At 39.2% G+C, this 27,180-nt stretch overlaps 1 protein-coding gene across 8 annotated transcripts in view; it reads right to left on the reverse strand.

Annotated features, from left to right (window-relative positions):
* WDR20 (WD repeat domain 20) overlaps positions 1-25,150 on the reverse strand; it is a 46,265-nt gene extending 21,115 nt beyond the window's left edge. For all 8 annotated transcript variants that reach the window (XR_010606268.1, XR_010606269.1, XR_010606270.1 and 5 more), the window contains exon 1: positions 24,883-25,150. Coding sequence is in view for 5 of the 8 variants with exons in the window: in XM_065635524.1 (XP_065491596.1) it covers positions 24,883-25,146 (264 nt within the window). In the remaining 3 variants the exon portion in view is untranslated. The remainder of the gene's footprint in view (positions 1-24,882) is intronic.
* Positions 25,151-27,180: the final 2,030 nt, after the last annotated feature.

Genomic DNA, 27,180 nt, shown 5'->3' on the forward strand with positions numbered 1-27,180 from the left:
TGTTCCTTCCAACCTACAGTGGTATTTCAAGTATCCCTTGGGCAAAGGAACACGGAATAATGACTATCAGGCAACAAGAACAAGAATAATCTCATCTCAGACCTGTCTGAAGTCAGTGATGCAACTGAACAAAATTGGTGTAGCTTGGGCATCAACAGCTTCCGAGTCCTGTCTTTGAACAGATTAAAACTCTCTAGAGAAGAAGAAAAATTGACCAACTCTGCCATTTAGTTCTTTGTGATGAATTCATACTCTAGAAATACAACAGGAACTATGTAACTGTCTGGGGACTTCCTAGCCCCATTTAGCTAAATCTCACACCACATTATTTTAGCAAAATTACTCCCACTGTGCCAGGGTAAGGAAAAAAAAATTAAAATCTAACAGTCTAGCAGTTGCCCATTCACCCTGAATCGTGACTTCCAGCTTAAATGCAGTCAAATGGAGTATCTTAACGACAGCTTTAAGTACCTAAACACTAGGAAGAAGATAGGAAAAAAGAAATCGGTTACCTCAGCCTGAAACAAACATTTAAACTTTCAGATTCTGATGTTTGAAATGTCTGATTAGGACAAGCATCAATAACCTTGGCTCTGTAGCTGTATGTAATTCTAAGGTCAAAACCAGATTAATATCTATCCAAGATTCATTCTTTTTATTTACTATTGATCTGAGACTTAGAGCTTTCATACTAAGATTTCCCAAACAGTGGATCAAATTACTTCCAGTCAGCATTTAATCACGCTCCTTGACAGATGCAATTTCTTCCTGTATCTTTTCTTTGCCTAACTTAAATCTGCAGCTTTCTGCAAATTTTAGTTGAATGAAATGTATCATAGATGCTACACTTCCTTCCAAGCTAAAAAACATCTGAGATCAGAAAGGAGTTATTAATTTGTCTTAGATAATTTCAACTGTATTCATCAAAATGCTGCCTTTAGATACTTAATAGTATTTAATATCACATTTGCCAGGAGACTAGCTTTCAATGGGTTATAGCTATAAGTGAGATCCGGGTAGAATATTAGGTCTTTAGGCCTGTGAGGGCAAACATTTAATAAAAGTTTTATTTCCAAAAATCCTCTTAAGAAAATCTCTCCTGTCCAGGTAGTGAACTGATCTTGAACAGCAGATTACAGATTGGCTATGTATGTAGAGCTCCAGCTCAAAATAAAAGAGAAGACACAAATAACCAAAAGATTATACTTTTGAAAACAATTTCCTCAGCATTTCTGGAATTCACAACTTACAACCTGTAGCTTGATATCTCTTTAATACTTTGCTGTCCAGGGATTTAATGGTCCCTGGTCTATAAACAGAACAATTTGAGAAAGCTGTGCTGGTTACAATGCTGTACAAGTAACAGGGGAAATCAACTCCTAGAATTGTTACTAAGTGAACTTTATTGAACTTCACAGATGCTCTTTAAACCCTAGCTGAAAAAAAGAGGCAAGGTAACGCTCGCTACAGCACTTTTCCTTATGGTGTCCCCTAGTGAACAGGGCAGGGTCTTCCAGGACAGACTCACTGGCTCAGCAAGGACAGGGAAAACTAAACCACGAGGCCTCTTCCAGCTTGTTTAGTCTTCCTCTGTGTATGTGCTGGTCTTCCTCCGTGTATGTGCTGGTCTTCCTCTGCAGAGCCTCCTGCAGAGCAGCTGAAGGACAGAGCAAGCTGAGAACACGGCTGGAAAGCTGAGTTATCAGAGGCACTTTTGTAGAATTTTCTGGTGAACTCTATTCATTGTTTCTGTAGACAAGTCTTTCTGACAGAAATACTAGTTTCAGTACTTCACACTGGAAATATGGAGTAGGTTTACAGATTTTTTTTTTTTTTTTTTTAGAGCCCAAATACAGCTAACATATATTATCAATAGAATCATTTCTGCTTACTTCAAGCTGGTCTAATCTCATAGCTGAGCCTGCTTCGGGCAGGAGGTTAGACTAGAGACTCTCAGAGCTCCCTTCCAACCTGAATTAATCCTGAGATCCTAAGCTTAGGACCAACTAAAGCAGCAGCAACAAGGCCACTCCCAGCTTACTTAACAGGTCTGGTTTATGTCTTTAACTAACTACATGCAGGAAGAAAGCTACAGGAACAAGCCAGTTGTCTTTCTCTATAAAGAACAGTGATGTAGAGCAGAAGTTCTGTTTAGTTTATACAAGACAGACAGAGAGTCCAGGCAACGCTTCCTGCAACTATATAACCCAATTAAAAAACCCTTCAGTGCAGAGGACAGGGCCATGGCCAATCAGTACTAAACAGGCTTCTACAAATGTAACTGTATGTAACCCGACAAAGGGCTGACTAATCAATGACCTTAGCTTGCTCAAGAGAAAGTTTAAGGTCTGGCAATAACTCACACCAGGCCTAGGATCTCTTCAGATTCAACAGCACAAATCTTTCAGGTAGTGTACAAGTGAACACACATTCAGGGCCACTTCAGAAGCCCCCAGAAAAGTTATAAACTAATTTGAAAGCTTCTGGGAACACTTACAAACTAAAAAAACCCACCAACAACCAAAACAAACAACACAAACCAAACCAAACCAAAACAAACAACAACAAAAACACCACAAAACACCCCCACAAGTACAAATACTCTTTAGAATTCTATAAAGCCAGCAGACAATCACCATTTGTAAAGTTCACCTTCACCTACTTATATATTGCTACAGTACTTTAAGTGTAAGGACAGTTTCTTAAATAAGTAAGAGATGCTTTTTCCATAGCCGAGTGATGTGCTCAGCTTTAAGAGTTGCATAATGAATATTTTGGGTGTACACAAAGTCTAGCTTTAAGTGTCTCCTTAGCCTTGAAAAGCCATTAACAGCATGGAAATTTTAGGTCTCTATTTTGCAACACTGCATTCAATGCACATGCTTTATATTAAAGTCACATTTGTAAACCTCAAGAAAACTATTATTTCATTTTTAGTTTTGCTTTTAAAGTTTAGCTGAACTTTCAACTCTATGAATTTAAGCACTAATAGCTTAACGCTCACAATGGCACAACCAGTGCTGGATTTGCCGCCAATTAATATAAGGGCAAGTATGAACTAACACTAAAAACAAGCACAGACATTCACTTTCCTTTAGTCCTCTCTAACTGAAGGCAAGAGAACCTATGAGAAAGGAACAAAAGTTGCATTGGACAACCCAAATTTTGAAAATTAAAAACTAAGAAACTGGGACAAAAACAATTAGCAGGCATGAAAAAGAATCTGTTACTTTTAACATACTGACTCAAAGACTTTCCATTAAGGTGGAAAGCTTAGCATAGCTGCCTTTCTCTAGAAAGTCTCCAGCAAGTGTAGCTGCCAATGTGTGCCAGTTTGATAAATCTTAAGATCCTGATCTTCAAGACATGATCATTATTAATTTGGCATATCTTCTGATGTACTTTTTCTAATACATAAATATTTTTAATGATCGCACTTAAAGTTTAAAATAATTTGCATTTATACCCACACAAAAACATTTCAAGATTTATTTCCGCTCAAGAGAACATTTACTCTCCTGAGCAGCACTGTTCTTCATAAATGGGTTCCTGAATCTTTGCAGAAGGTTTTTTATAAGGTACAAAGGACTTGATTAAATGCTGAACAGGAACACTTGAGGCATGTGACAGAGTTTCTAGGATACTGTATAAGAACAGCTCTGTTAGTAAAACAGGGACGTCAAGTAATTCTATTTAACTTAATTTTTTCAAGTGTTCCACACAATTCATCCATAACAAAGTGTTAAAGATCAGTTTTGTACAAAGCCACTTGTAAATTTGGGAAGCCACTTGATGTTCTTCTCCCTTTTAGATTTAATTTCCACTTGGGGCCATACAAGATATACACATCTTTTGAAAGGATAAAAGCATTACTTAATAAGATTTCAGCCTTTATTCATACAGCAGACAACTATGACCATATACATTAAGATCAAACTCTAGTCCAGACTACTGGACATAAATCCATATTTAGGCAAAGATCAGTTTAGTTTTCTGAAGCATCCAATAAAATAATCATACTCTATTTCCAGAAGAATTATTCCAAGCACTCAAACAGAGCAAAGAGCATGCACTGGTTTGAAATAAATCTATTTGATATTAACTGAACCAATGGTTATATAATTGGCATAATCAAGAAAGTGGATGTGAACACCATAAAGAACACACATGAAGCACTGTTTGATTTACAACTTACTATAACAATCTTAACTGCATTTTAGTAAGGCTATAAACCAAGATATTTGTCTTGTTACAGTATAGATCAGCACACCCTATTGGTAGTTAACTAAGGTGAAAGCGCCAGTCTACCAATAAGCTAGAAAAAGTAGTCATTCTTATTTAAAAAGAGTTCAAAAACCAGAACAGCAGGGCCATTAAAAAAAAAATAAAAGAAAAAAAACTTTTTTTAAAAATCCTATTTTTGTTTGCAAAACTCCATTCACTTCACAGGTGCATACAGAATCAACTTACCCTTCGTTTCTCTAGAAGACTGGGCAAAGGGCATTAAAGTAGGACAGGAATGGTAACACATTTGAACTACTGTAGGCCAGAGAGGTTTAGGGAAATTGAAACAAGGATTTGAACCCCTCCACACAAAAAAATAGCTCCTCTGTCTTCTGAGCAGAGAACACTGCTACTGGCTCCACCTGTCACAGATCGACAGAGGTCTCAAGTCACTGAAATTGTTCCTTTAGGAACTTAAAGAATTTTCAATTCAAGGTGTTACACGTGGTAAAATTTACACCCATGCTGACACTGCTCCTTTTGAGTGGAAGCCCAAAATGTACAACTTCTGACAGCACCATTCAAAGAGTCGGAGCAGACTCAAAGCGTCCTAAGGAACCAACCAGACCCCTCAGTGCAGCTCAGAGCAACTCCTGGTCAGTCCTCAGGAGGTCTGTGAGCAGCACTCAGCATCTCCACAAGAAACCAAAACAGGCTGCTCGCTCCAGGCCAGGGACTGGAAGCTCTCCAAGTAACTCTAACAATCTTCAGCTGCACTATAATCAAATCACTAAAACAGCAGGGAAATGACATGACATTGTAACTTAACTTTTCCAAAGGTGTTTGTTTCTACATAGTTAACAAAGTTAATTTTTATTACATCTGCAGGAGAAAAACCTGTTCCTTTCCTCCCTAGAAGCACTCCAGTCCTTTACATCACATTTTGCACAACGCTGCTTTCCTATGACACAGGGAGAGCACAAGAGCTTTCACTTGTTCTTGAGCATCTCAGCGATCACTCAGAAACCCACCCTAAAGAAAGCTAACAAAATAAGTATTTCGCAGTTTTGCGAAGTTCACATTACTGTGGGTGTCAGTCAATGACATGATCAATTCAGATAAAAAGTAAGACTTTGACTTCACTGTTATGTGCTTGGCCACCTAAATCTGTAAACAGGCTGGTTAAACTCAAACAACTCTGAATATAGTCACTGTATCACACACTCCCAACAGACGTGAACTGAATTAGATATTCTATTTTGGTTTAAGCAATTAGTTGCCTTTTTTTTTTTTTAATAGGAAGAAGGCAAAAGAAGCTGTGATATCAGTATTATTGTCAGTGGCTGGTCTACATAATTTTGGCTCAGCCTGCTGGATACAAACCTCTCCAACAGAAACCTAATTCAGAATCACGTATGGTGCTGCATGCGATGCAGACACCTTCCTCCTCTTCTCCCCCTACTCAGCTCTTTTTAGGGAGATATGCAAGAAACAGATCTCACTGTGCAGTTTTAAGTTCAAAACAATGATCTCTCAGGGCTATTAATAAACCATGGGTGCCAGGTCACATTTTCATACTGGTCTCTCCCTCACTGGCTTAAAAATTAAGACACAGATTTAACAAGTCATGGCACACACATACTTCATAATCATGAGCTGCAGAACTGGACTACAATACTATTTATTCAACAGTGGGCAGATATTGATATAGTTCCAGATGTAAACACAAGACGTTAGCTGCATTAATGGATTATTGTCCATCCTAGATTTCTTTCAGGAAGCCATTTAAATTGCAAACATGGAAGTTTAATAACCCTTTACAGGATTTTTTTTTTTTTTTGCATTAACTACTGCATGGAACTGTGAACATTACCAGATTTTAACACCCACTTTCTGTTCATTACTTAACTGAAGAAACACATCCTGACAAAGTTAAATATGTGGGGAAAAAGTATCAGTTCTGAATTTTGTTCCCCTCTCATTTTACTGAACACCTTCTTGTTTGCAGGAAGACAATGTCGTCTAACATTCCTTACATACACAGCAGTTACATTGCTTACTATAAGTAGTCTCATCTGTTTCAGTATTCCCATAGAAGTTTTCAGCTATCACAATTTTCACGATTTCTATGAATCTCTTTGTAATAATCCCTTTTTTTAGATCAGTATAAATGCTTATAGATGGATCTACTGATTTATACAATGCAATGTGATTTACTCCATTCTTCTTTCCAATATTCTTCCCCACTCAATTTCTTACAATAAAGAAAAATTAGGACTCAGGTACTGATCAACTGGAGCAGTCATCCGTAGCAATCCCTCTTCTTTGTGTGCAGTGGTTTCAAACTGATCCAAGTTTTTTTCCTCCAGTGTGTGCCACTAGAAGATTAGTGGGAACAAACACTCCTGCTGATTCACCTGCCATAACTGCATCTCCCAAGTTTCTTACAATTGCCTCTTGCCTTGACAGTCTGTTAGTTAAATTAATCTACCTTCAATTTCTGCTGCTTTTCTCCTTTATTTCTTTTCCTAAAGTTATGGATCTACCACAGAACTATAAATTACCATATGCTAAACTTAGTGGGATGAAAGCTATTTGAAGTTTTATTTACTGTGGCTAATCAATGGCACAGTTCATCACTTCCTGTGACCTCCAAGTTCCTACTTTCCTTTGAGCTAAATCCTAGTATAATCTTCCAGATGTTTTCACATCTGACTTTTGTGTTAATAATAAAGTGATCGCTAAGTCCTTTTTAAAGAGGTCAGCAAAAAGCACAGACTAACCTGTAAGTCAATATAACAGTTACTATTTGTAACAAGTCTGCAGCTCAGCCTCTTTACACTTCAAACTCATGACAATTCCTGAGCACCACTTCAGCCGAACACTAAACTGCTTGTTCATCACCTCCAACACCTCAAGTTCCAGAACACCACTTCCTAGTTATGACATCAAGCCTTCCTTCCCAAGGCAAATTAATTGTAGTTTCTCAATAATAACCTAAACTACTTTCCCTTAGCCTCCAACTACCTAACATCAGCTCCAATCCAGATTATGCAACACGTGAAGTGATGAGGTGGAGTCACATTCCAGTGTAAAGTGCACATCACCTCTGTGTCCAACTACAACTCCAGCCTCAAGCTTCAGGAAGTTTTTAAAAGTAGTGTATCTCTCAAACCACAGATTAACCACTCTATATAACTGCTTCTCTTTGGGGGATGAGATTTTGGGAAATATGCACGTAAATATACATATTAATTTACATTCCAAAAGAGAAAAGTAACTGCATAATTTGCATATGACCACACCTGTGAAAGACTGCACAGCAAGTCACATGCAATAATATCAGATATTGCCATAACATACTGACAGGACTGCAGTATGAAATACTGCACTCACAGACAGTTTGAAGACAGCTGATTACACAGGGAAACTATCGAACTGAGAATCACCAGTACATAGATCTTTGTTACAGTTAGCAACCCTTGAGACAAACAACTGTGGGAAAGTGAATTAAATGCTTCAAGATCTTTAACATACGCAAATCATCCCATATATATATAGATCATATATTTATATATCATGTAACATACATAGAATTATTAACATACACATATCATTAAATATATACACACACTATACTGGTCACATCTGTTAAACAAGACATGGCACACTGAAAATATGTCAACCTTGATTACAGTACTTAAGTGATTTATCTGTCTCCAAGAGGTAGATTCTATTCAAGAGATTCTATTCCAAGAGATATTCTATTCACTCAGTGCCCTTACAGTTAGAGGGCAAGCCAACAAAGAATGTCACTCTTCCCTGCTCGGGAATATTGCCTGCTTTGTGCAAAACTCTGAACCAGTAGTTAAGATTTCCTTGATAAAATAGGATTTTAAAACAGTATTATTTGGAAAAGAGACTCTAATAAATTATAAACAACTACACTTGCTCTCCCAAGTGATTATGTCAGTTTACAAGTTTTCTTTTGTGTATATTAGTTTCCAAACTTTGGTATAAATTCCCTACTGTGTTTGCCATGGTAACCAAGCAGCCTGTGCCTCTACTTAAAATTCAGTTTAACTGTTTAGTGCTGCATTTGAATAAGATACATTAAAGTCCTAATGCATTCCAATGAGTAAACAAGCAGTTCTCACACTGGAGGAATCACCTTACTAACTGTTTACAAACCTCAGAGGATGTTTGCTGCTGCTTAAGATGGAAGGGTAATGGGGAAAATTTCATTGACAAAGATGTGCACAAATAGCTACCAAATAAAGAGAACACACTCAGATGGGAGGAACAAGGTATCATATATCCACTATGTAAGGAGTTGCACTAGAACAGCAATGAGTTTCTATCTGACGATCTTGTCTCCTGGGTATCAAGACTTTGTATTCACAGGAGAAATGAAAATTTGTTCCAAGATTGCATTTAAACGAGAAATAGAGTTTCCATATATTAAAGCTTGTGCCCTGGTGGAAAACCATTCTGTTCTGGTGCAAGATGGGCCAGGTAACTGGCTTACTTGAAGTTTTACGATTTACGTTACCAGGGCAAAGCCAAGCCACAGCTGCTAGCTTTTCTTAGTTTCCATTTTACAGAAAGATCTTTCTGCAAATATTCAGCTCAAATACAGGATTATGAATAAGAAAACATCTGTTTTAAGCAGATGGAATCTTTTCTAATTCTCAGAACACATATCAAACACCTCAGCATACTAAAATTTATATAAAAGTAAATAAAGAACAGATTACAAAATCTTGAAACAAATAAGTTTTACGGCTTAGGTTTTTTCAGTCTCACTATGGCATATGATAAAAAAAAGGAAGTAAAGGTTGGCTGGTCACCTCTTTTATAATAAATTAATGCACTATTACCTGATGTTATTATTCAAGAAAATCTCATCCTGTACTCTGCTCATGGTTAAAGATAGGATGAAATAGTTCTGACCTTCGAAGCCTGTTGTATAAATGCAGATTTACAATACAAAGATGTATCTCCAAGAAAAATCTAAAAACCAAAAAACAAAAACCCCTGAAGCTTCCTTACAAAACTGCTGGGATACTGTTACCTTAAAACACTGAGGATATCACAGCAAGACCAGGCTAAGTCAGCTGTAATTCTGTTCTTTCATTAGACTCCAGCTCCTCAGTATCTTACTTCATCACCTTTACTGGATCTAAAAAGCAGTAAGATGGCCTCACTGGGTACCACACAGTTGGTTTTGTATCACTATAAATATATTTTCTTCATTCCATTCATCTGGCTCAGCTCTAAGAAGTTTCTGGATGAAACGCTCTGCCTCTTGTTAAAATCTGTTCTGTACTTCCCATAGAGTCTATAGCCTAAAACACAACAGTATTTTCATTATGCAGTTCAACTATTCACAATAGCTTACAGCAGGGCTAGTCAAAGAGCAGGATCCTTCTGAATTGATCGTGAATTTTGCATGATTTGGATTCATGGGAGATCAGGCAATGCTTCTCATACATCTAGGGAAGGTTTTGTTTATTTATTCTCTCTTCTCTTCTTCCTTTTAGAGCTTTAAGAAATAGTGATTGATTAGCTCAGTTGATCAAAAAAAAAAAAAAAAAAATCACACTCTTCTTTCTCCAGTTTTACATTAGACACCATCTTCTCCTAGTAGCAGGAGTTGAAAACTACTTTCATCAACACCAAGCAACTAGAATTTCATACAATATTAAAGACACCTTTTCAATGCCTTGTGCAATGGCACTAAAGACACTTCCTTATTTCTGTTTGCAAACCTCATTTGATACATCTTTGAACTGCATTTACCTGCTCCTGCCTTCAACAGCTGCATCACAAGCTGGCTCAGCTTGTAATCAACATCACACTCTGGTTATCATATTTTCAAAGTTGCATGGCTGAATAAAAAAATTCCCTAATTATGTATTTTTTTCAATGAAGTTTCACTTCAGTTACTGTTCTGATATTAGCTTGTTTACCTTATAAAACATTCTGATTATGAACAGTGATGCCTCCCAATTTTGTTATGAGAATTTAATCATGTACATGCTCTTAATTCTTTGTCTCAACATTATCAACGAAAATATTGTTTCCAAAGCCACTCCTACAACACCTCAACTTGAAACTCTTCTCAACAGTTGTCAGTCCCTATATCAGAAAACATGTAAAAAGATATCAAGAAATAAGCATTTTAACTCTCTTCCCATTTCAGAACAGAATGAGTTTAAGGCTCTAGAACTCTGTCAGTTAAAATATCTATTATACCAATCCAAAATTGCTAGTTCATTTAAGGATGTGAACTTATCATTCTCCCCTACTACCAGAGTATTACACTAGAAAGGCTGAGCACCTGAACTTCATATAAAGCTGTTTATATAATACATGTTATACAGTAACATTTTCTTTCTGTCTACACCACAGGGAAACAATGTTTCACTTTGAGCAAAACGAACTAACACAGAAGTTTACTACTTCAGAATTATAAAACTTAAAACTGAAAGTACCTTGAAGCGGTTGAGAATTCTTCATAGATTTTTGAGGGTTCTTTTGTTGTGGTGGTGGGTTTTCTGTTGTTTGGGGGTGGGGAAAAGCAGTAAGTAGTGCTCTTGAATGTTTTTCTCTATGTAAATACAATCAAAAATAAACCTTAAAAAAATACCTGCCTGTCACTGCAGCAACAGGCAGCCAAAGGGATTTTAGCAGAATTTTTCACTGTTAGGAAGCAACTGATTTCAGAATAGTAGAGAGCATCCCAAATATTCACAGACACTAAATAAAGTTCATGCTGCAATACTCCTCACGGACTGCCGCATATTGTGAAAACAATGTATCACCTTCTGTAAAGCCTGGAATGCACTGAAGCACATATTTTAGTCTCTTAATTTTCTCAGTTCCTCAGAAGTGAAGTGTACTACCACAATTATCTCCATCCTTAACTAAATTCATGATTAAGTTCTGCAAGGTTCATTTAGGATACATGCTTAGTTAACTGTAAGTCCTTTTTCAACAGTTACAGTCTAGTAAGTTATAACAAATTCATAGCTTTCAAGTAAAAAAGTAATAGCTATCTTTCTGATCTCCTTCTTGTTCCTTATTCTCCAGTGGATCCTTTCATTTCCTCCCATTCCCACAGTCTAGTCACACTGTTGCCTACACTTATTATCGGTCCTTTCTCACCTGTTATAATGCTGAATGAGGCATGATTCAGATCAGCTGAACACAGATAAGATACATCTACTAGATGTAAGAAACAAATTAAAATAAGGAAAATAGGTATGTAAATATCAAATGGATTCCAAGTAAAGCCACACACACTAGCAGAATGCGGCAACTGTTCTCATTCTGCTCATAGGCTCAATTGAAATACTCACTGAACACTTAGTAAGTTACTTTCACTGGGAAATGGTTTAAATTGTCTCAGCTCTGTAAGTGAAACTGATTAGAAAATTATACCTGTTAGAGGTGACATTCATTTAAATTACAGCTGGCAGGCTGCTTTTAGATGGCCCCCAAAACATGGAACAAACTGGAAACATTGCACAACCTAATGACAGAGCTGTTCATCTGCTCCCCACACACACACACACACACACAAAGTTACCTGACCAGTTGGACTGCTGTTCTAGTCAGTCACACCTTCAAAGCAATTACTTTCACTTCGGCTTTGAACCTCATTTTTTTCTTCTCTAAAGCATCGGTACAGTTTTGTTACATTATCAGAAAAATACACTTTAACAATACATGCACATGTATCAATAGCATCCTTTGAGGTTGACTGTATATACAGCTTGCTGGAGATCAAACAGCTGCTTTTGTTTTTTCTTTCAAGGGATCAGACATCCAAAGTATCCTCAAAATACACCACACAAAATTAAGTTCCCTGCTGAAAGACTAAGGCTGCTGTAGCTTCATCAATGAAGTTGTTCAAATTTCATTTCTTCAAACTTTAAAAAGATCAAAATACAGTAACAGCCAAGAGTTGGCTTTACAAATGTTGTAAAAAAAAAAAAAAAAGAAAAAAAACCCCACAACACCCAACATCTGCAGTCCCTTGACAATACTCTAATATTTTCTAATTTTAACAGGGAAGCTTAAAGTAGAACATTCTCTCTTTAAGGGTATTCAGAAGTATCAAAACAAACAAAATATACAGAGACTTGAAACATACAAAGAACAAGTAACCAAAAGTCTGACTGATTCAGGGAATCAGCAGTAGGGCTAAACTAAGTTGATTTACTGGGAGTTTGCCAGCTACTATATGATCATTTTTATTAAATTTAAGCAAGTTCAGCTTCGTGTAGACTTGTCAACAGGTAAAAGTATTCATACTACATAACAATATAGCCAGTATAGTTCCATTATACTAAGTAACACACAGGCAAGTAATAGTAGGTTGGGTTTCCACTGGTCTATCACTCTGGTATTCATCTTTAAAAGTTTCCCCCACCCCCTTTTCAGGACATAGAAGTTATTTCTTTAGGAGGAAAAAAAAAAAATTAAAAAAAAAGCAGCAGCAAAAGAGCTCAGGATTATCCGTTGCTATAACAAACAATGTTTTAATCCAACAGTGTAAATTCACTGCTTGTAAGAAAAAAAAAAATATCTGTTACAGAAAAGCAGTCTGAATAATTGTACCCTGCATTGCCCTGTTGCTATAGAAACTTATTTCACTGTAGCACTTGTTGATCAATTTATAGGTTTTTTCATTACAAAGCTCAATAAGAGTCAAATGCAACCCAATAATGTCTGCCCAGCAAGTCAGAATTATGTCTTTTCTGGCTACTGTTGGATTTTGCGAGCTCTACAGGAATGCTGGACATTTTTGATACAGTGTTTTTATTAAGACCACAACTCCATCATATTGCAGCATGTTAACAAAATATGACTAGAACAAAGCCCTAATTACTTTTGTGCTAAAAATACGATGTAATTGGATGTTATTCTAAGAGCTCCAGAACAGTCCTATAGAAGTTATCTGAATATATTATCAACCAAATGTTTAACCTATGCTCCAAAACCAGAATGAAGCCCATTGGTTTATGCTTTTTGTGGTCATATTTAGTAACAACTAGATAAAATAACATATTTGCCTTAACTCTTGTCTTTAAGTTGTTAATTTGCAATGCATTTTCTCTCTGGGGCTGAAGGCATTTCATAACAACCCAACCCAATGAGGCAAAAAGTGTTGCAGAACAAGAACAGGAGCACAGGCTACCAGAAGACAAATACCAAGGGCCACAGCCCTACCAGCACTCCACTGCAGTGAACTCAGATGTCCTGCAATCCCACACTACCAGCGATCCACTGCAGTCAACTCAGATGTCCCGCAATCCCACACATACAAGGTCTAGGATATCACCTAGTTTGCAAACGAGAATCCTGCTTCAGAAGTTTTAGAGCAACAGGCAGCATGTTCCAAATTACAGCACCAGCTTTCCCAATAGCTTTATTCTAAAGTAAGCAAAGTATTGAGATACTTTAAGTAATAGTAAGTGCTGACAGTTTCACTGGTAAAGATATTGGGGGGGGGGGAAGGGGGAAATAACCAAGAAACAAACCACAACACCTTTTGCCAGCTATTTATCACTTTCTTTTAGAACTACCATTAAAGGGCTAAGAGTGCCACACAACATTGTGTCTTTCCTCAGCCTAATTTTCATCTCAAGAGTAGGAGGGAGTGATCAGACTGTCTATTGTCACCTACCGATCTTGCACAGACAGCAGTGCTGGCTGCTGAGTAACTGCCCACATTTCAAGCCTTTTGTTAAAGGTCCTACCAGAAGCCTATATGAGGGCACAGAACTGAACACAAGCTACTGGCAGAACACAGCCCAGCTACTAAATCGTCCCTCCCATTGATATGGGCACACTAACACTATGCATGCTAGGGATTTCTGCTGTCAAAAATAATCACACCTTTACCTAGCACCAGTATCTGCAGCCTGTCCAAATATAAATTTGCCTTTACATCAGCTAGCACAGCTGCAAGACACCTACTAATCAGAGGTGATACAAATGAAGAAAGTGTTCCCAAATGACTGAAGAGAAAGCATAGCAAAAGCATTTTCTAGCATCGTAAGACTGGACTTCCCCAAGCACTGATCTTACCAGCAATGCCCTTTGTCTGGCTCTCTCTTATGTACAAGTAAAGCCTCAATCAATTTAGGACTAACAAAAACCAATACACGTATCAATCAGATCAATGTCAGCCCGATAATTTTTTGCAAAAGGGGTTACCTATTGCTCAGAGGGAACAGAGACAAGCACACTGCTGCAGTGCAACACAGAGCTAGAGCTCAGCAAGCTGCCTCTAGACTGCTGCAGTAACTTAATGGACAATGAGCACTTTGTTATCCTAACAATGAGGAGAAGTATGAATCATCTTGAGCATCACTAAAGGCAGCTTCATCTGGACATCTATTTGAGTTGTTCAGAACAGTTGTCTGCCCCATCTCTCCAATTCAAAAGTGCTGACGTGCTCGTGTTTAACCACCCCAGTTCAGACTAGTGCATTTTCACAGACACAGAAGCTGCCTTTCTCCTAAAACACAGAACTACACTTGAAGTCACTTCATTGGCACAGAGTCTATCCTGACCTGTTGGCAGGAATTTCATCTACAACATCATCTTAAAACCTTGCAGGCATTTGCTAACTGTACATGACACAGACAGACATTACTGTGTACAAGGGACCACAGTTTTGGTGCTGAAGGTGAGAACTGCAGACATCTTCAGGTGTTAAACTGACAGGAACGTAACCACAGTTCCCTTTAGAGGGGATAGAGCGTAAGATCCCATTCTGAAGGAACAGCAAGATTTTGCTAGAAGGCACCTGGTGAGATATACAGCTAATGCTATCAAACAGTGATAACTCCCTAGTTAACCCAAGCATCTCTCTTTTACAAGCTCCGCCCTGTATTTCTGAAAGTCTTCTTTGGAAAAAAACCTTGCATTGGCACACTCAAAATAATAAACTAAAACCTAAAACCTAAAAATAAAATTTACTTATAAGCAATAGAGCAGTAATTTGAACTGACACATGCAAGATGGGCTACACCTGTAAGACAGGTAAGAAATATTGCATTCTGCAGTATACATGGTATCAAACTTCAGAAGTGGTATTGTCTAACCATGCAAATATTCCTGCCTTATCTTTTAAAGATAGACTGTATTGACACTCTAAGTGCAAGCAGATAGCTATTGAAGCTCTCTGGCCCACTCTCCTGTTAAAACAGCTAAAAACTCCAACCAAAACAAAACACAAACCCCTCCCCCAAAACAACCCCAAACAAACTCTAGAAATACTTTCATCTAAAAAGAAAGTCTAACAAATAAATCCAACTATTTGCAATACAGAACCTAGTAGGAAAGAAAGGTGGAAATTTGAAGGAAAATACAGAATAGGTCTCTATCTATGGCTTCACAAGTTGACTTTTAGAGATTGTGTTTGCCATTCACACCACCAAATTATGCAAATCCAAACACCTAAACTATAAATCTTATTAACATTTTTTTTTTTAAAAAAAATCATTGCATAACTATTTTTCTATCATACTGAGGACAGTAACTAACAGAAAACCAGAAAAATCAAGACAACAAAAAAAATACAACTTCTGCCAAAATTTAATTTCAATGATAGCTTCAAACTTGTGTCAGGGTCATGCTCCACTATCCACCTCAAATCTAAGGAAAACCTGCCCAACTTTTGTGGAAGTCATAGTTACAAGAACTGTGACCAAACAAACAAAACAACAAACCACCTTAGAAATAAATTGCCACAGTTAAAATATGATGAGACTATGATTTGTAAAATTATACATATGCTATAGTTACATTTTAAGTCAGGAAGATAAGGCACGTGACTTAGATTTACAGAGTTATCCTTGTGACTGTGCAGGCTAAATTGTCCTTAAGGAATTGTTCCAATAGTTTATTTCACCAGACTCACGGATTTTTTAAGGATAGTTTCAATATATTTTGGCATCTACTCAGTCTCCTGTTGCCACTGCTCCCGTTCCTTGAGTTGAAAGGGAGCATTAAAGGCATAAACCAGAGTCCACTCAAAGTTTTATGTGGTATCACTTTCCTGGCAAAATGTATGTCAGCTTCCTGTTAAATAATAAGAATTACTCTTCTTATTCCTGGGACACTAGGAATAATGAAGTTTAATCATAACATCCAGTGTTTTCTCCCTATTCCAGGGCATTTTTTAGTTAAAGTTCTTGCTTAGAGTAGTATTTAGTCTAATATAGCATTTCAAATTCTCTAGGTGTACAAAAATTGGGCATTATTAAACAAAGAACTACTTAGTAGAGCCATCTTCCAATCCCACAGTTGAAAATGAAAACAAAAAAGTATGTCTTTGACCACTACAGCCACATAGAGAACCTTATGATTAACTCATTAAATTAAAGACCGATTATAGTTGGTAAACCAAAACTGAAATCGATTTGCAGAAAGTATCTATTAGAGATCTATCATTCCGTTATGAACAGCTTTACTGAATAATGCAAGAGAAAAATCCCAATGCAAGTTATGACATGGCCACTGGAAAGCTTTCAATTGTAGTGGCTGGTGGTCCTGCCTGAAAAGGCTACGGGGCTACATCTGATCTACCAACAGACTGCAAAACAGAAGCCAGAACAAGCAAAAGCAGTGGCTTTATTTTAAGTTACAGGGGACAAGAAATAGGAGGTATGTAGATGCTAGAAGATGGACTACATATACATTTGGACTTAAAAGTCAGTGAGGTAAGGAGGAAAATTTCTTGATTTCTGAGAGGGACACAACAAAATATTACTAAACTTATGGTATGGCAAATTTAATGTTACTTTCTAGTTTCCTCAAGCTTTCTAAGAGGACAATGGCATTATTAGACATTATTGGCACTAAACGTCACCATTTTCAAACACTAATTTGCCCAAGTGTGTCAACTCCTAGTCATGACAACTGGACAGCAAGTGGCCTCTGGATACACGTGCTTTAAAAGAAAGTATTTCAAATGGTTCCCTTTAGCCAGAGAACTACAGTAAGACTTCAAACTAGGGCATTAAATTTGATTCTAGAATGTCAAACAAGACAATTATGGCCTGCAATCCTCTCAGAGGTGGGTCTAGGCAACGTTTAATTAGAGTTTGAGGCATCTTCAATGTACGTTTTAACTGGTAACACTTAACTGTTTTGCAGACTGTCAGATGTCAACACATAATGCAAACTCCTTGTAATTTAAGCACATAGCCCAACTCTTTTGTAAATATCCTGACACAGCTAGCCCACAAAACTCACTACAGACACAGAAGTGTTTGTTACAAATGACCATTATTTGCATCTGTGAAGCATTATGACTAAAATGTTATCAGTCTGCAAAGAATAGGCACCACAATTAATGGTTTTACACTAATTTCAATTCCCCCAACTGAATTAATGTAAGTGCAATATTACTAAAATTACACTTCAATACAAAAACCAAATTATACCTACAGTGACACAAAACAAACAAACAAAACCCCAACAAACAAAAACAAACAACACTCCCCCCCAAAAAAAACCAAACCAACAAACAAAAAACCACAAACCACAACAAAACCAAAAAACAACAACACAAAAATCCAGACACGCACACGAAATTCACTGCTTATAAAATACCGTGCATCAATTTGGGGGTTTGGCCGGCATTGTCTAGTATCCACTCTCAACCATGCCAGCCGAACAAGCAGCCATAGATAAATGAACTGCCACCTCAGAGAGCAATCCTGCAGAGGATACACTGCAATAGCTTACTGAAGTCAAACAGGTGCGATACAAGTTCAAAGCACAGACTAGGAGATACAGAAGCACTACAGACTGATGCCACTATCTGCAACTCAGAAGTAGTCCCTAGATAATAATCACCTTGCAAGCTCTGTTAAGTATAGATATTTCATTCTCTTCCACAGCAAGAAACACTGAACAGTGTGTCATTTTAAAGCAGCTTTTTAGTCTTTCCGCTTAGTCCACCTAGTCCTAGTTGTTCTATATATGCCTCACAAGGAAGTTAAACACCTAGAGGTACCTACACTCTTGTGATCTACATTAGCTCTTCACTATTTCCTTCAGAAGTGTCATTGAAAGAAAAGGGTTGCCAAAAAAACCCGCCCTTCAGAAAACTCTACAGGAACATTTTGTAACATGTCTTGGCAGTCCGCAGTACAGCCCAGCTAGAATGAAAACATCTGTCTACACCATAAAACTCAAGCTGGTCAGTATATCCATCCATTAAACACTTGAAATAAATTTCCAAAAGACTTTCAAATACCTTCACAAGCACAGATCAACAGGTAAAGTACTACTGATTTAGCCACAATACCTCCATAGGGCTGGCAAATCCAGTGCCAACATAACAACCATTATCATCTACAAGACAGAGAAGAAAAAACTCAACAAGGAACAGGACTACACAAATTCCTCCAGCACAGAAAAATAATATCTTCCTAGCTGCAGGAAGGGACCAGATACCTTTGACGAAAATTCTGCTGTCTTTACTGTGGTACTTCCATTCACCACCTTTGCCTGTCATCTTTTTGACAACAAGAGTGTTGCTTGATTCTGGCATAAATAAATATTTAAACACAGAATACTTTCTAGTAGAATTCGACAGTCATAGTAGTAAAGCTTTCTTTGGTATCAAAAGCACAGAAACATTATGGACTACAAGCATGTAGACAAAGCGGGGAAAAAAAACCAACAACAACAACATGCACACACAAGGTAAACTTGCCAAAATCAAGCACCAAACTGATCTAATTGCCATCTGAAAAAAAAAAAAAAAGACCAGAGAAAAAGGTCTGTAGCAAGTGTAACACATGGTTTTTAAGTTCTATGAGATACTTTTGCTAACGGATGAGAGTACACATCAAATTTGTGAATGACATCAAGACTGGAAGGATTTTTTGCAGTATGCAGCATGACACTGGAAATAAAAACATCCTCTAATAAACTTAATAGATCAAAATTCAATGAAAATGCTACATGGCATTTATAAACAACAACAACAAAAATTCAAAGCATGGATAAAAACGGAGAAAAGCAGCAACACAGTAAGAAACAATCCAAGTGAGTCAACATTATAAGCAGGATTCAAAAATGCCAACATTATTCAATATGTTAGCGACAATATGAGAAGGCAGACACAGCAGGAAGTACTATATCTAGTTTAGGTACCACAAATGCAAGCTAACAGCAACCAATATAGAGGAGAGCAATCAAACTTTTGGAACTTAAGATCTGAGAAGAAAGTTTAAAAGAACTAATTTATTTACCTTAGGAAAAATGAGACGACAATGTAACATGTTTTCAAATATGTAAAAGCCAAAGGCAATAGTCAACTGTTCTCTATGGACACAGTAAATAACAGCATTCAGCCTGGGTTCTGTTTGGTTTTTTTTCCTTGAACAAAAAGTAGTTTAGTAGACATTGCAGGGGAGGGGGAGAAAGAAAACTAAGCACCAAAAGAAATTATTTAGGGCAGCTGTGGAATTCTTGTTATGCAAGTTTAAGATCTGGTCAGATGTAGGTATACTACACTTTGCTTCAGAGCAAGCGTATCTTCAAAAGATCATGACAAATCTCAGCATTCTTAGAGCTCGTATATACTATTAAAACTTACATCTGTTTCAGAGGCCTGACACAGCTTAGTGATCTCTAAATATACAGTAACATAAACTCATGTTCTCACCACATCTTGAGAAAATTTGTTGGTTTTCTCCACAGATTCCAGCTTCCAACCCAGAATTGTCTCACACTGCTCTTCCAAGAGCCATAAATTAAGCACAGTGACAAATGCCACCCATTATCATTCTGTCTTTGAGACAAGATCCTAGATGAACAGTATATACAATGAAAGTCACCAACAAGAACAACACTTCTCAACTGGACAAAGACTCCAGTATCAAGCCAGACATAAAAACGGTAATTTTGAGAACTGCAAAGGAAGGACTCCTACACATCATCAGTATTTTTACCGATAACCAGGGACTGACAGTATGACTTTTTTTCTGAGAAAGAGGTTCCAAAAAATGAAACAACCAATGTTAGGAAAGCCTGGCAGATATTAACAAATAGAATAGGTAGTGAAAATTTAAATACAATGCAAAAAGTTTAACATAATACAGTAAGGTAAACTACACATTCAAATTAAGTTCCCAATTGGCTATGTAAAAACTAAGACTGCACTGTGCAACACTATTGCTAATATGTACCTGTATATGACTGTGTTGCAGTGACAGCTGCAGACTAACCTGCCCAGAAACCTTTACAATATACAGAGAATAACACATTAATTATCATACACATAATTTCTTAAAGGACAATGTACTAGCTTCCTAGTAGAAAGAACAACAGATTTGGTAGTCAATGTCAACAGTAATCTAGAAAGCCTTGTTTTGTCAGTCATTCCTAAGGAGAGGAAGATGAGGTAGCAGTCTCCTCTTCCAGCCTAATGAATCAACTAACAAACCATTTTGTGAAGCTAGCCACAAACCACATTCAGGCATGCCAAGATCATCTCATAATCAAGAATCAAGAAACAGTCCTCACTCCTGATTTGGGGCTGCAGGAAAAGGCAACCCATCCAAAGCATCAAAGCATCGTAGTTTGAACAATAATTTTTGAATTATTACCTTTTAACTCTACTCCATAAAGAAGCAAACGCCTAAAATAATGGAAAAAGCCTCCTTTAACACCTGTAACTCGTTTAATCAAAGTTAAGTCAACAATCCCCCAAGAACAGATAATTCTGAACCTGACATAAGGCTGAAGGTAAAGGCTTTATTCAGGTCAGACCTCATAAGGCGGTGGATCTGCTCTGACAGGCTAGGCCACTGAAGGGGGCAGCTTTATTTCTTCACCCCACCCCCAACCCTTTCTTTGCTGTCACTGTGCCTGCTAATATCTGACCCCAGGCTGAAACAGGTCAACTCACCAAATCAAGAGCAAATCTGCCCAGAAAAACAGCAAGTATTTTGCTGCTGGTTTAGCAAGCTGAACTAGCCCAACCAGAGGCTGAGCACTGCCAAAGACAGCATGGAGATAGAAGCGCACTGCCAAGAGGATACTAGACTGCTAGGCCATCATTTTCAGCTGTCACTGGATCAGTTGAGTTCATGAAAACTGACCCCTTTTGTTTAACAAGAAATCACTGTACACATCTAACCTTAAAGCCAGAGGTAAGAACTGAAAGGGAAAGCCCACTGACACTCAGTGCAGTTGAGAATAATTATATACTTACGTAAGTAAACAACCACATCTAATTCCATCACAGTTTAATTTCTCCTTACTAAACTATAGGTTCATTTCTTTTTTCAGTGAATCCAAATCAGACAGCAGCAGTTTTCTGGAAGCATGCATTGCATTATTAACACAAGGAGAGCTGCATAAGTTTCATTATAAAAACAACAATAATTGATGTGCTTTCTATGACGTGGAAAACACGGAAACATAGTAACATATTTCATGGTAATGGTAAAGTTTAGCGATAACATGGAAACATGAAACAGTAAAAACTCAGCTTCCTTTTTAAAGGGGCAAAGAACAAAGTTGAGAGAAAATACCTTTTTGCTTCAAAAAGTCTTTTAAGACAGCTTAACGTGCTGTCCAAAACTCTCCCTTGTCTCTCTGCCAAACTATTATCCCTGTCTATCAGTGCTCCAATCTCCACTCCACTGTCCTGGACACCAGACAAAACTTTTCAATCAAGTTTTTTGGAAGATGGATCAAGGTTAAAGAAACATCCCTGCAAATATATTTTCTTTATACAGGTTAAATATCCTAAACAGAACACATACATCAGCAGTCTACTTAAGAAGATGACTTAGGGACTAGATGTAGCACATGCAATGTATTTAGGATTTAGGTGAAACTAAAAGAAAGTTTAGCATCACTGATTTCAAGAAATATCCTTTCAAGTGTTATCTTTGACCCAATATTACGTTATTTATTCTTAAGTGTCATTCATGGCTTAAGTGTGACTCTTACTTGATGTGTTCTGATCTGCAATGGATTACTGATGTAAGAATTATCTCAGTATCTAACAGACACAGTTACTTAAAATAAAGTCCTGGTAGTTCTTTAACTCATTTTAGTAAAAATATAGCATTTTCTTAGGAAGGAAAGAAGCAGACCTTAAAAAAAAAATGTAAAAAGACAACATTACAGCTACCTCATACATACACAGCACAGCTTCACTAAATTCAATTTATACTCTAATATTCTAATATGACTTAGCCAAAATGAAAATTATAGTCTTCAAGTAATTAGGGATTTTTTTAAAAAGGATACACAGATAATTATGAACTCACGATTAAAACTGAAATTATTAGGATCTGTATTATGCAGAGGATCACAAATAGGTTGGTCTTCAACAGATAAAAGTCGCTCCCACCCTCAAGAACAGGAAGACGTGCAGAGTCTCACAGTTTGTCCAGTTTAAAGACAGAATTACACACTAGCAATTTAGGTAACAATAGTTCTCTCCCTTTTACGATAGTCAGAAGATATAACTTTTGATTCTGAAAAGCTCAAATAATCAGTTGAAAGACTGTCAGTCTGTTCTTACGTCAGCTTTGCACACAGACAAAACAGTGACTTCCAAGTGAATAGTTTCAAAATAAATTCCAAAGAAGCAAGTATTACAAGTTTAAGACAGATCATCTTCTCTCTTCTCATTTAAAGCATTTTCCTTAAGTGGGTTTCAATCTATTTCAGCTCTTTCTCTAGGTTCATTCTAATAAAGGTAATGCATTTTATATATAGAATATACAGTGCATTTTACATTGTTAACACCGTAAAAGGTCATTGAAATGAATTCTGCTCTAAAAATACTTATGTTTTACACTACTCGAAGTAGTATTTAACACCCATAAAAAGTATGTCTCAAATCTCACAAGTTAGCCTGACAAACTAAAATTTTCTGTTACTGTGTATCAAACTAGCAGCTTTTAACATCTAAAAAAATAAACTAAGCTCAAAGTAATTTTTATAATTTGAAAAAGTTATTCAGTTCCCTATTTTCAACGAAGTTTCTGGCTTTAGATTATTATTTTTTAGAAGTGTGGCAAGAGGTGACTAAGACAACTTGCAAGAATCACATGTACCATTACTAAACTACATAAAGGCCTGCTCTGTAATCTAAGTGAAAGAACTCTGCAGTTACTTTGTACGGAAAAATGAACATAAGATATCAGAATCCAAATATGGTAATAATTCAGAATAGAGATTTTCAGAGATATTGCCACCCACAATACCTTGGAATAGTAAAGATAACAACCATTTATAAATAGCAAATGCTGTTTGATACAAAATACTCATAGAATGCTCAAAGAAACTATTGTCTAAGTATTATTTAAAACATAACTAGATTATTAAAATTCATTAAGGGGTGAAACAAAAAACCATACACACATTTTTCCATATAATTATACAGGACATATCAGATTTGTCAATTCACAGTCAACAGATAACCACATCAGCTTTACTCTCGAGTTGGTGCTTATATTTTATACAGAGAAGGCACGATATGTGCACTAGCTTAGGACAAAGTAGATTCAGGTATAAGTCCTTGCTCATCTACAAGCTTCCTGTACAGCCTTGCGTCCATCACTAGCTCTCTGTGCCTTCGTCTCACGTTGAATGGTGGGTTAAGAGCAGTAAGATTTCAAGGTACTCACATTATGGCAGCTGAGTCCCAAGTATGTAAGATAACAAACACCTACTTTTTGAAATGTAAAATAGAAAGCTGACAACCATTACATCTGTGTTTACATATATTAGCAACAACACGTTCACTCAGCATGACAAATTCTGAATCCTTCTCTAAATCCCATAACATCAAGGACCTTAAGAAACAAGTAGAAAGGGTTTGTTCATAAATACAGTGAACTGAGAGATCAAACGCATGCACTGTTAGTCCTGTACCAAATTATGACAGGCAAGGAGTCTCTCTCAAGTGCATCAATGGTTCTTTCCTGAAAAAGCAACTTTATCTATGTTAATTATCTGACATTTAAAACTGAGCTGATTGCACTGCTGCCGTTTAGAAACAATCCTAAAATCAGTCCACACTTCAAAGTCACAATAAAGGCCTAAAACTATAGTAAATACTGTAACCAGTCAGTCAAAGCTAGAAAGATCTTGGAAGCAGGGATTTGACACCACCATAATCATACCAAGCATTACTGTCCAGCAAACTCAGACCTGAAGCAGCAGGTGAAGGAGGCCCAGGGCTGCCTTGCCAATGGAAAGCCAACCCTCATTCCTATACCCCAAGCAGGGCCCAAGCAATCGCATCCCTCCAAGGGGGCTCCCCACACACCCCTACCGTCGGTGACACAGTATTTGGCGTAGCCCACCAGCACCAGCCCCCTCACTCAGCCCAGGGCCTACCCCCGCCCTCCCCAGCCGCTACCCCACAGACCAGTTAATCGAGACACTGACTGACGCCTCAGCCACAGCCGGGCCGCAGCCCGGCAGCCGCCAGCCCCAAGGCCGCCGCGGGGGAGGCGAAGGCGAAGCGGCCCGGAGGGGGCGGCCTCCGCCCCCCGCCCACGGCGCACCCCCCGCGGCGGGACTCCCACAGCCCACGGGCAGCCCCCGCCGCTCCCCGCCCCCAGCCCGGCGGCCGAGCCCCAGTACCTTGCGGACCCCCTTGTAGATGTAGAAGTAGAGCTCCCGGCCCACATTGAAGCACAGCCGGTCCCCGTTGCCGCTCTGGTCGTTGACGTTGACGAAGGAAACGCGGACCGGGTTGGAGCCCTGCGAGTTGAAGGGCACCCGGTTCGGCCGGCTGTACTCCGAGTGGCTCAGCAGCTTGTACAGCCCCTCCCGGGTGGTGAACTGGGTCTTAATCTCGTTCATCTCCTTCCCTCCTCCCTCCGCCGCCATCTTGGAAAGGAGCATTCATCCTGCCCCAGTGCCCGGATGTAGCGCCACTGCGCAGCCGCCGGCGCTCGCGCGACCCTGCGCGGAGGCGGCCACGCAAACGGCGTAAGGGGGAGGAGCGGCGGCGCCTGTTTACTGCGCGTCTGCGCAGGCGCCGTGCTGCCCGCCCGGGGGTGGGCCCTCGGTGGGAAAGGGCGGGGCCTGAGGGGAGGGGGCGGGGCCTGAGGGGAGGGGGCGGGGCTCCGGGGGGGCGGTGGCCCCGTGCCCGGGGGTTGCTGAACATGGCGGCGGGGGCAGGCATGAGGGGAGGTATGAGGGGAGGTCTTCGGCCTGCAGGGACTGTGGCCTCAGTACGGGGGCGCCTGCCCTTGGCAGATGGTGGCCGCCACCGCCGGAGGGGCCGGGCTGGAGTGGGAGCGCTGGGGCAGCGCTGTTGTGTGGGGGCGACGGCTCCCGGGTGAGAGCCCCAGCGCGGGGCGGCCGAGATGGGGCGAGCCCCCTGGTGGCTGCGTGGGCTTGTTTGCGGCGGCCTGGCCAGCTCTGCCCCGCAGGTTGGCGCCTGCCAGCTTCTGAAAGCCCGGCCAGATGGGGCTGCTGAACCCTCCGTGGGTAAGCGGGTTCAGAGGCAGCACACACAGGTGTGCAGGTGTACCTGGGCGCTTCTGGGAATCATAGAATCATTTCGGTTGGAAGAGACCCTCAGGATCATCGAGTCCAACCATAACCTAACTGGCACTAAACTGTGTCCCTAAGAACCTCGTCTAAATGCCTTTTAAAAACCTCCAGTGGCGGTGACTCCACCGCTTTCCCCGGGCAGCCTGTTCCAATACCTGACAGCCCTTTCTGTGAAGAATTTTTTCCTAATATCCAATCTGAACCTCCCCTGGCACAACTTGAGTCTATTTCCTCTTGTCCTACTCAGGAGAAGACACCAACCCCCTCCATGCTACAACCTCCTTTCAGGTAGTTGCAGACAGCAACAAGGTCTCCCCTCAGCCTCCTTTTCTCCAGGATAAACAGCCTCAGTTCCCTCAGCTGCTCCTCATCAGACTTGTGCTCCAGACCCCTCACCAGCCTTGTTGCCTCCTCTGCACTCTCTCATGTCAAGGCCGTGCAGCCCCCGAAGGAGACGGTACCCCCAGCCCTCCAGCTCTGCACCAGCCTCTAGACTGCCAGCTGCACGCACAGCCAGACTGGGGAGTTGACCTGAAATGTTAACCTGAAAAACTGGTTTTCAGATAACCCACGTCATTGTTCTGATCATCATTGCAACTCGACAACAAGCTGTGTTGCACAGGGAACCAAATCAATGTCAGAAGGAAGTGGCACAGGGCTGGAAAGAATTGTTTTAAGTGGGCAGGGAGGCAGGACTGTTTCTTTCAGCAGCAGTTTCAGCTTAAACAGTCTGTCTAACTACAGCTTTCACAATTGACTCAACTAGTTCAAGACTGATCTCCAACTGTAAAAAAGGGCTTTGACCTCTCCTCTGTCTTCATGTATGTATTCCATTACCTCCCTTGCATCAGTTCAAGTAATCGTGCAAGCAAAGAGTGAATCAGGTCCACTTGAAAACTAACACACACAAAGAAATGACAGGTTCTCAGGTAAGCAAGCTGTTAATCAGCAAGCAGGCTGATCCAACTCACAGGATTGCTAGAGCCAAAATAAGGAGTTGGGAATGTGCAACTAGGGGCAGATAAGGAGCACAGAGTTAGATCATCTTTTATTAATAAAAAACAGGGTTTAAAGGTACAGTTTCATGCTGTAGCTGTGTTGCTCCAATGCAGCTGCTACCAAAGTGGTTGTCCTGCTCTCTTCATTCTTCACTGTGACTGTCTGCTGCTACTGCTTCCTTCGTCAGCACAATGCTCATCTGACCCCATGATGAGCCATTTCTGAAAGATAAATTGAATTAAACTCCCTGCACATATGAAATGAAATCAATGAAAAACACTGACTGTGTAAGGGAGAGGACAGGAATGCACAGCAGAGCGGGAGGGAAGCAGGACTTGCCTTTCTTTCCACTAGATTAACTCAATCACAGAAGTCCAC

This window comes from Caloenas nicobarica, chromosome 5, assembly GCF_036013445.1.
Source record: "Caloenas nicobarica isolate bCalNic1 chromosome 5, bCalNic1.hap1, whole genome shotgun sequence".
Classification (NCBI taxonomy): Eukaryota; Metazoa; Chordata; class Aves; order Columbiformes; family Columbidae; genus Caloenas; species Caloenas nicobarica.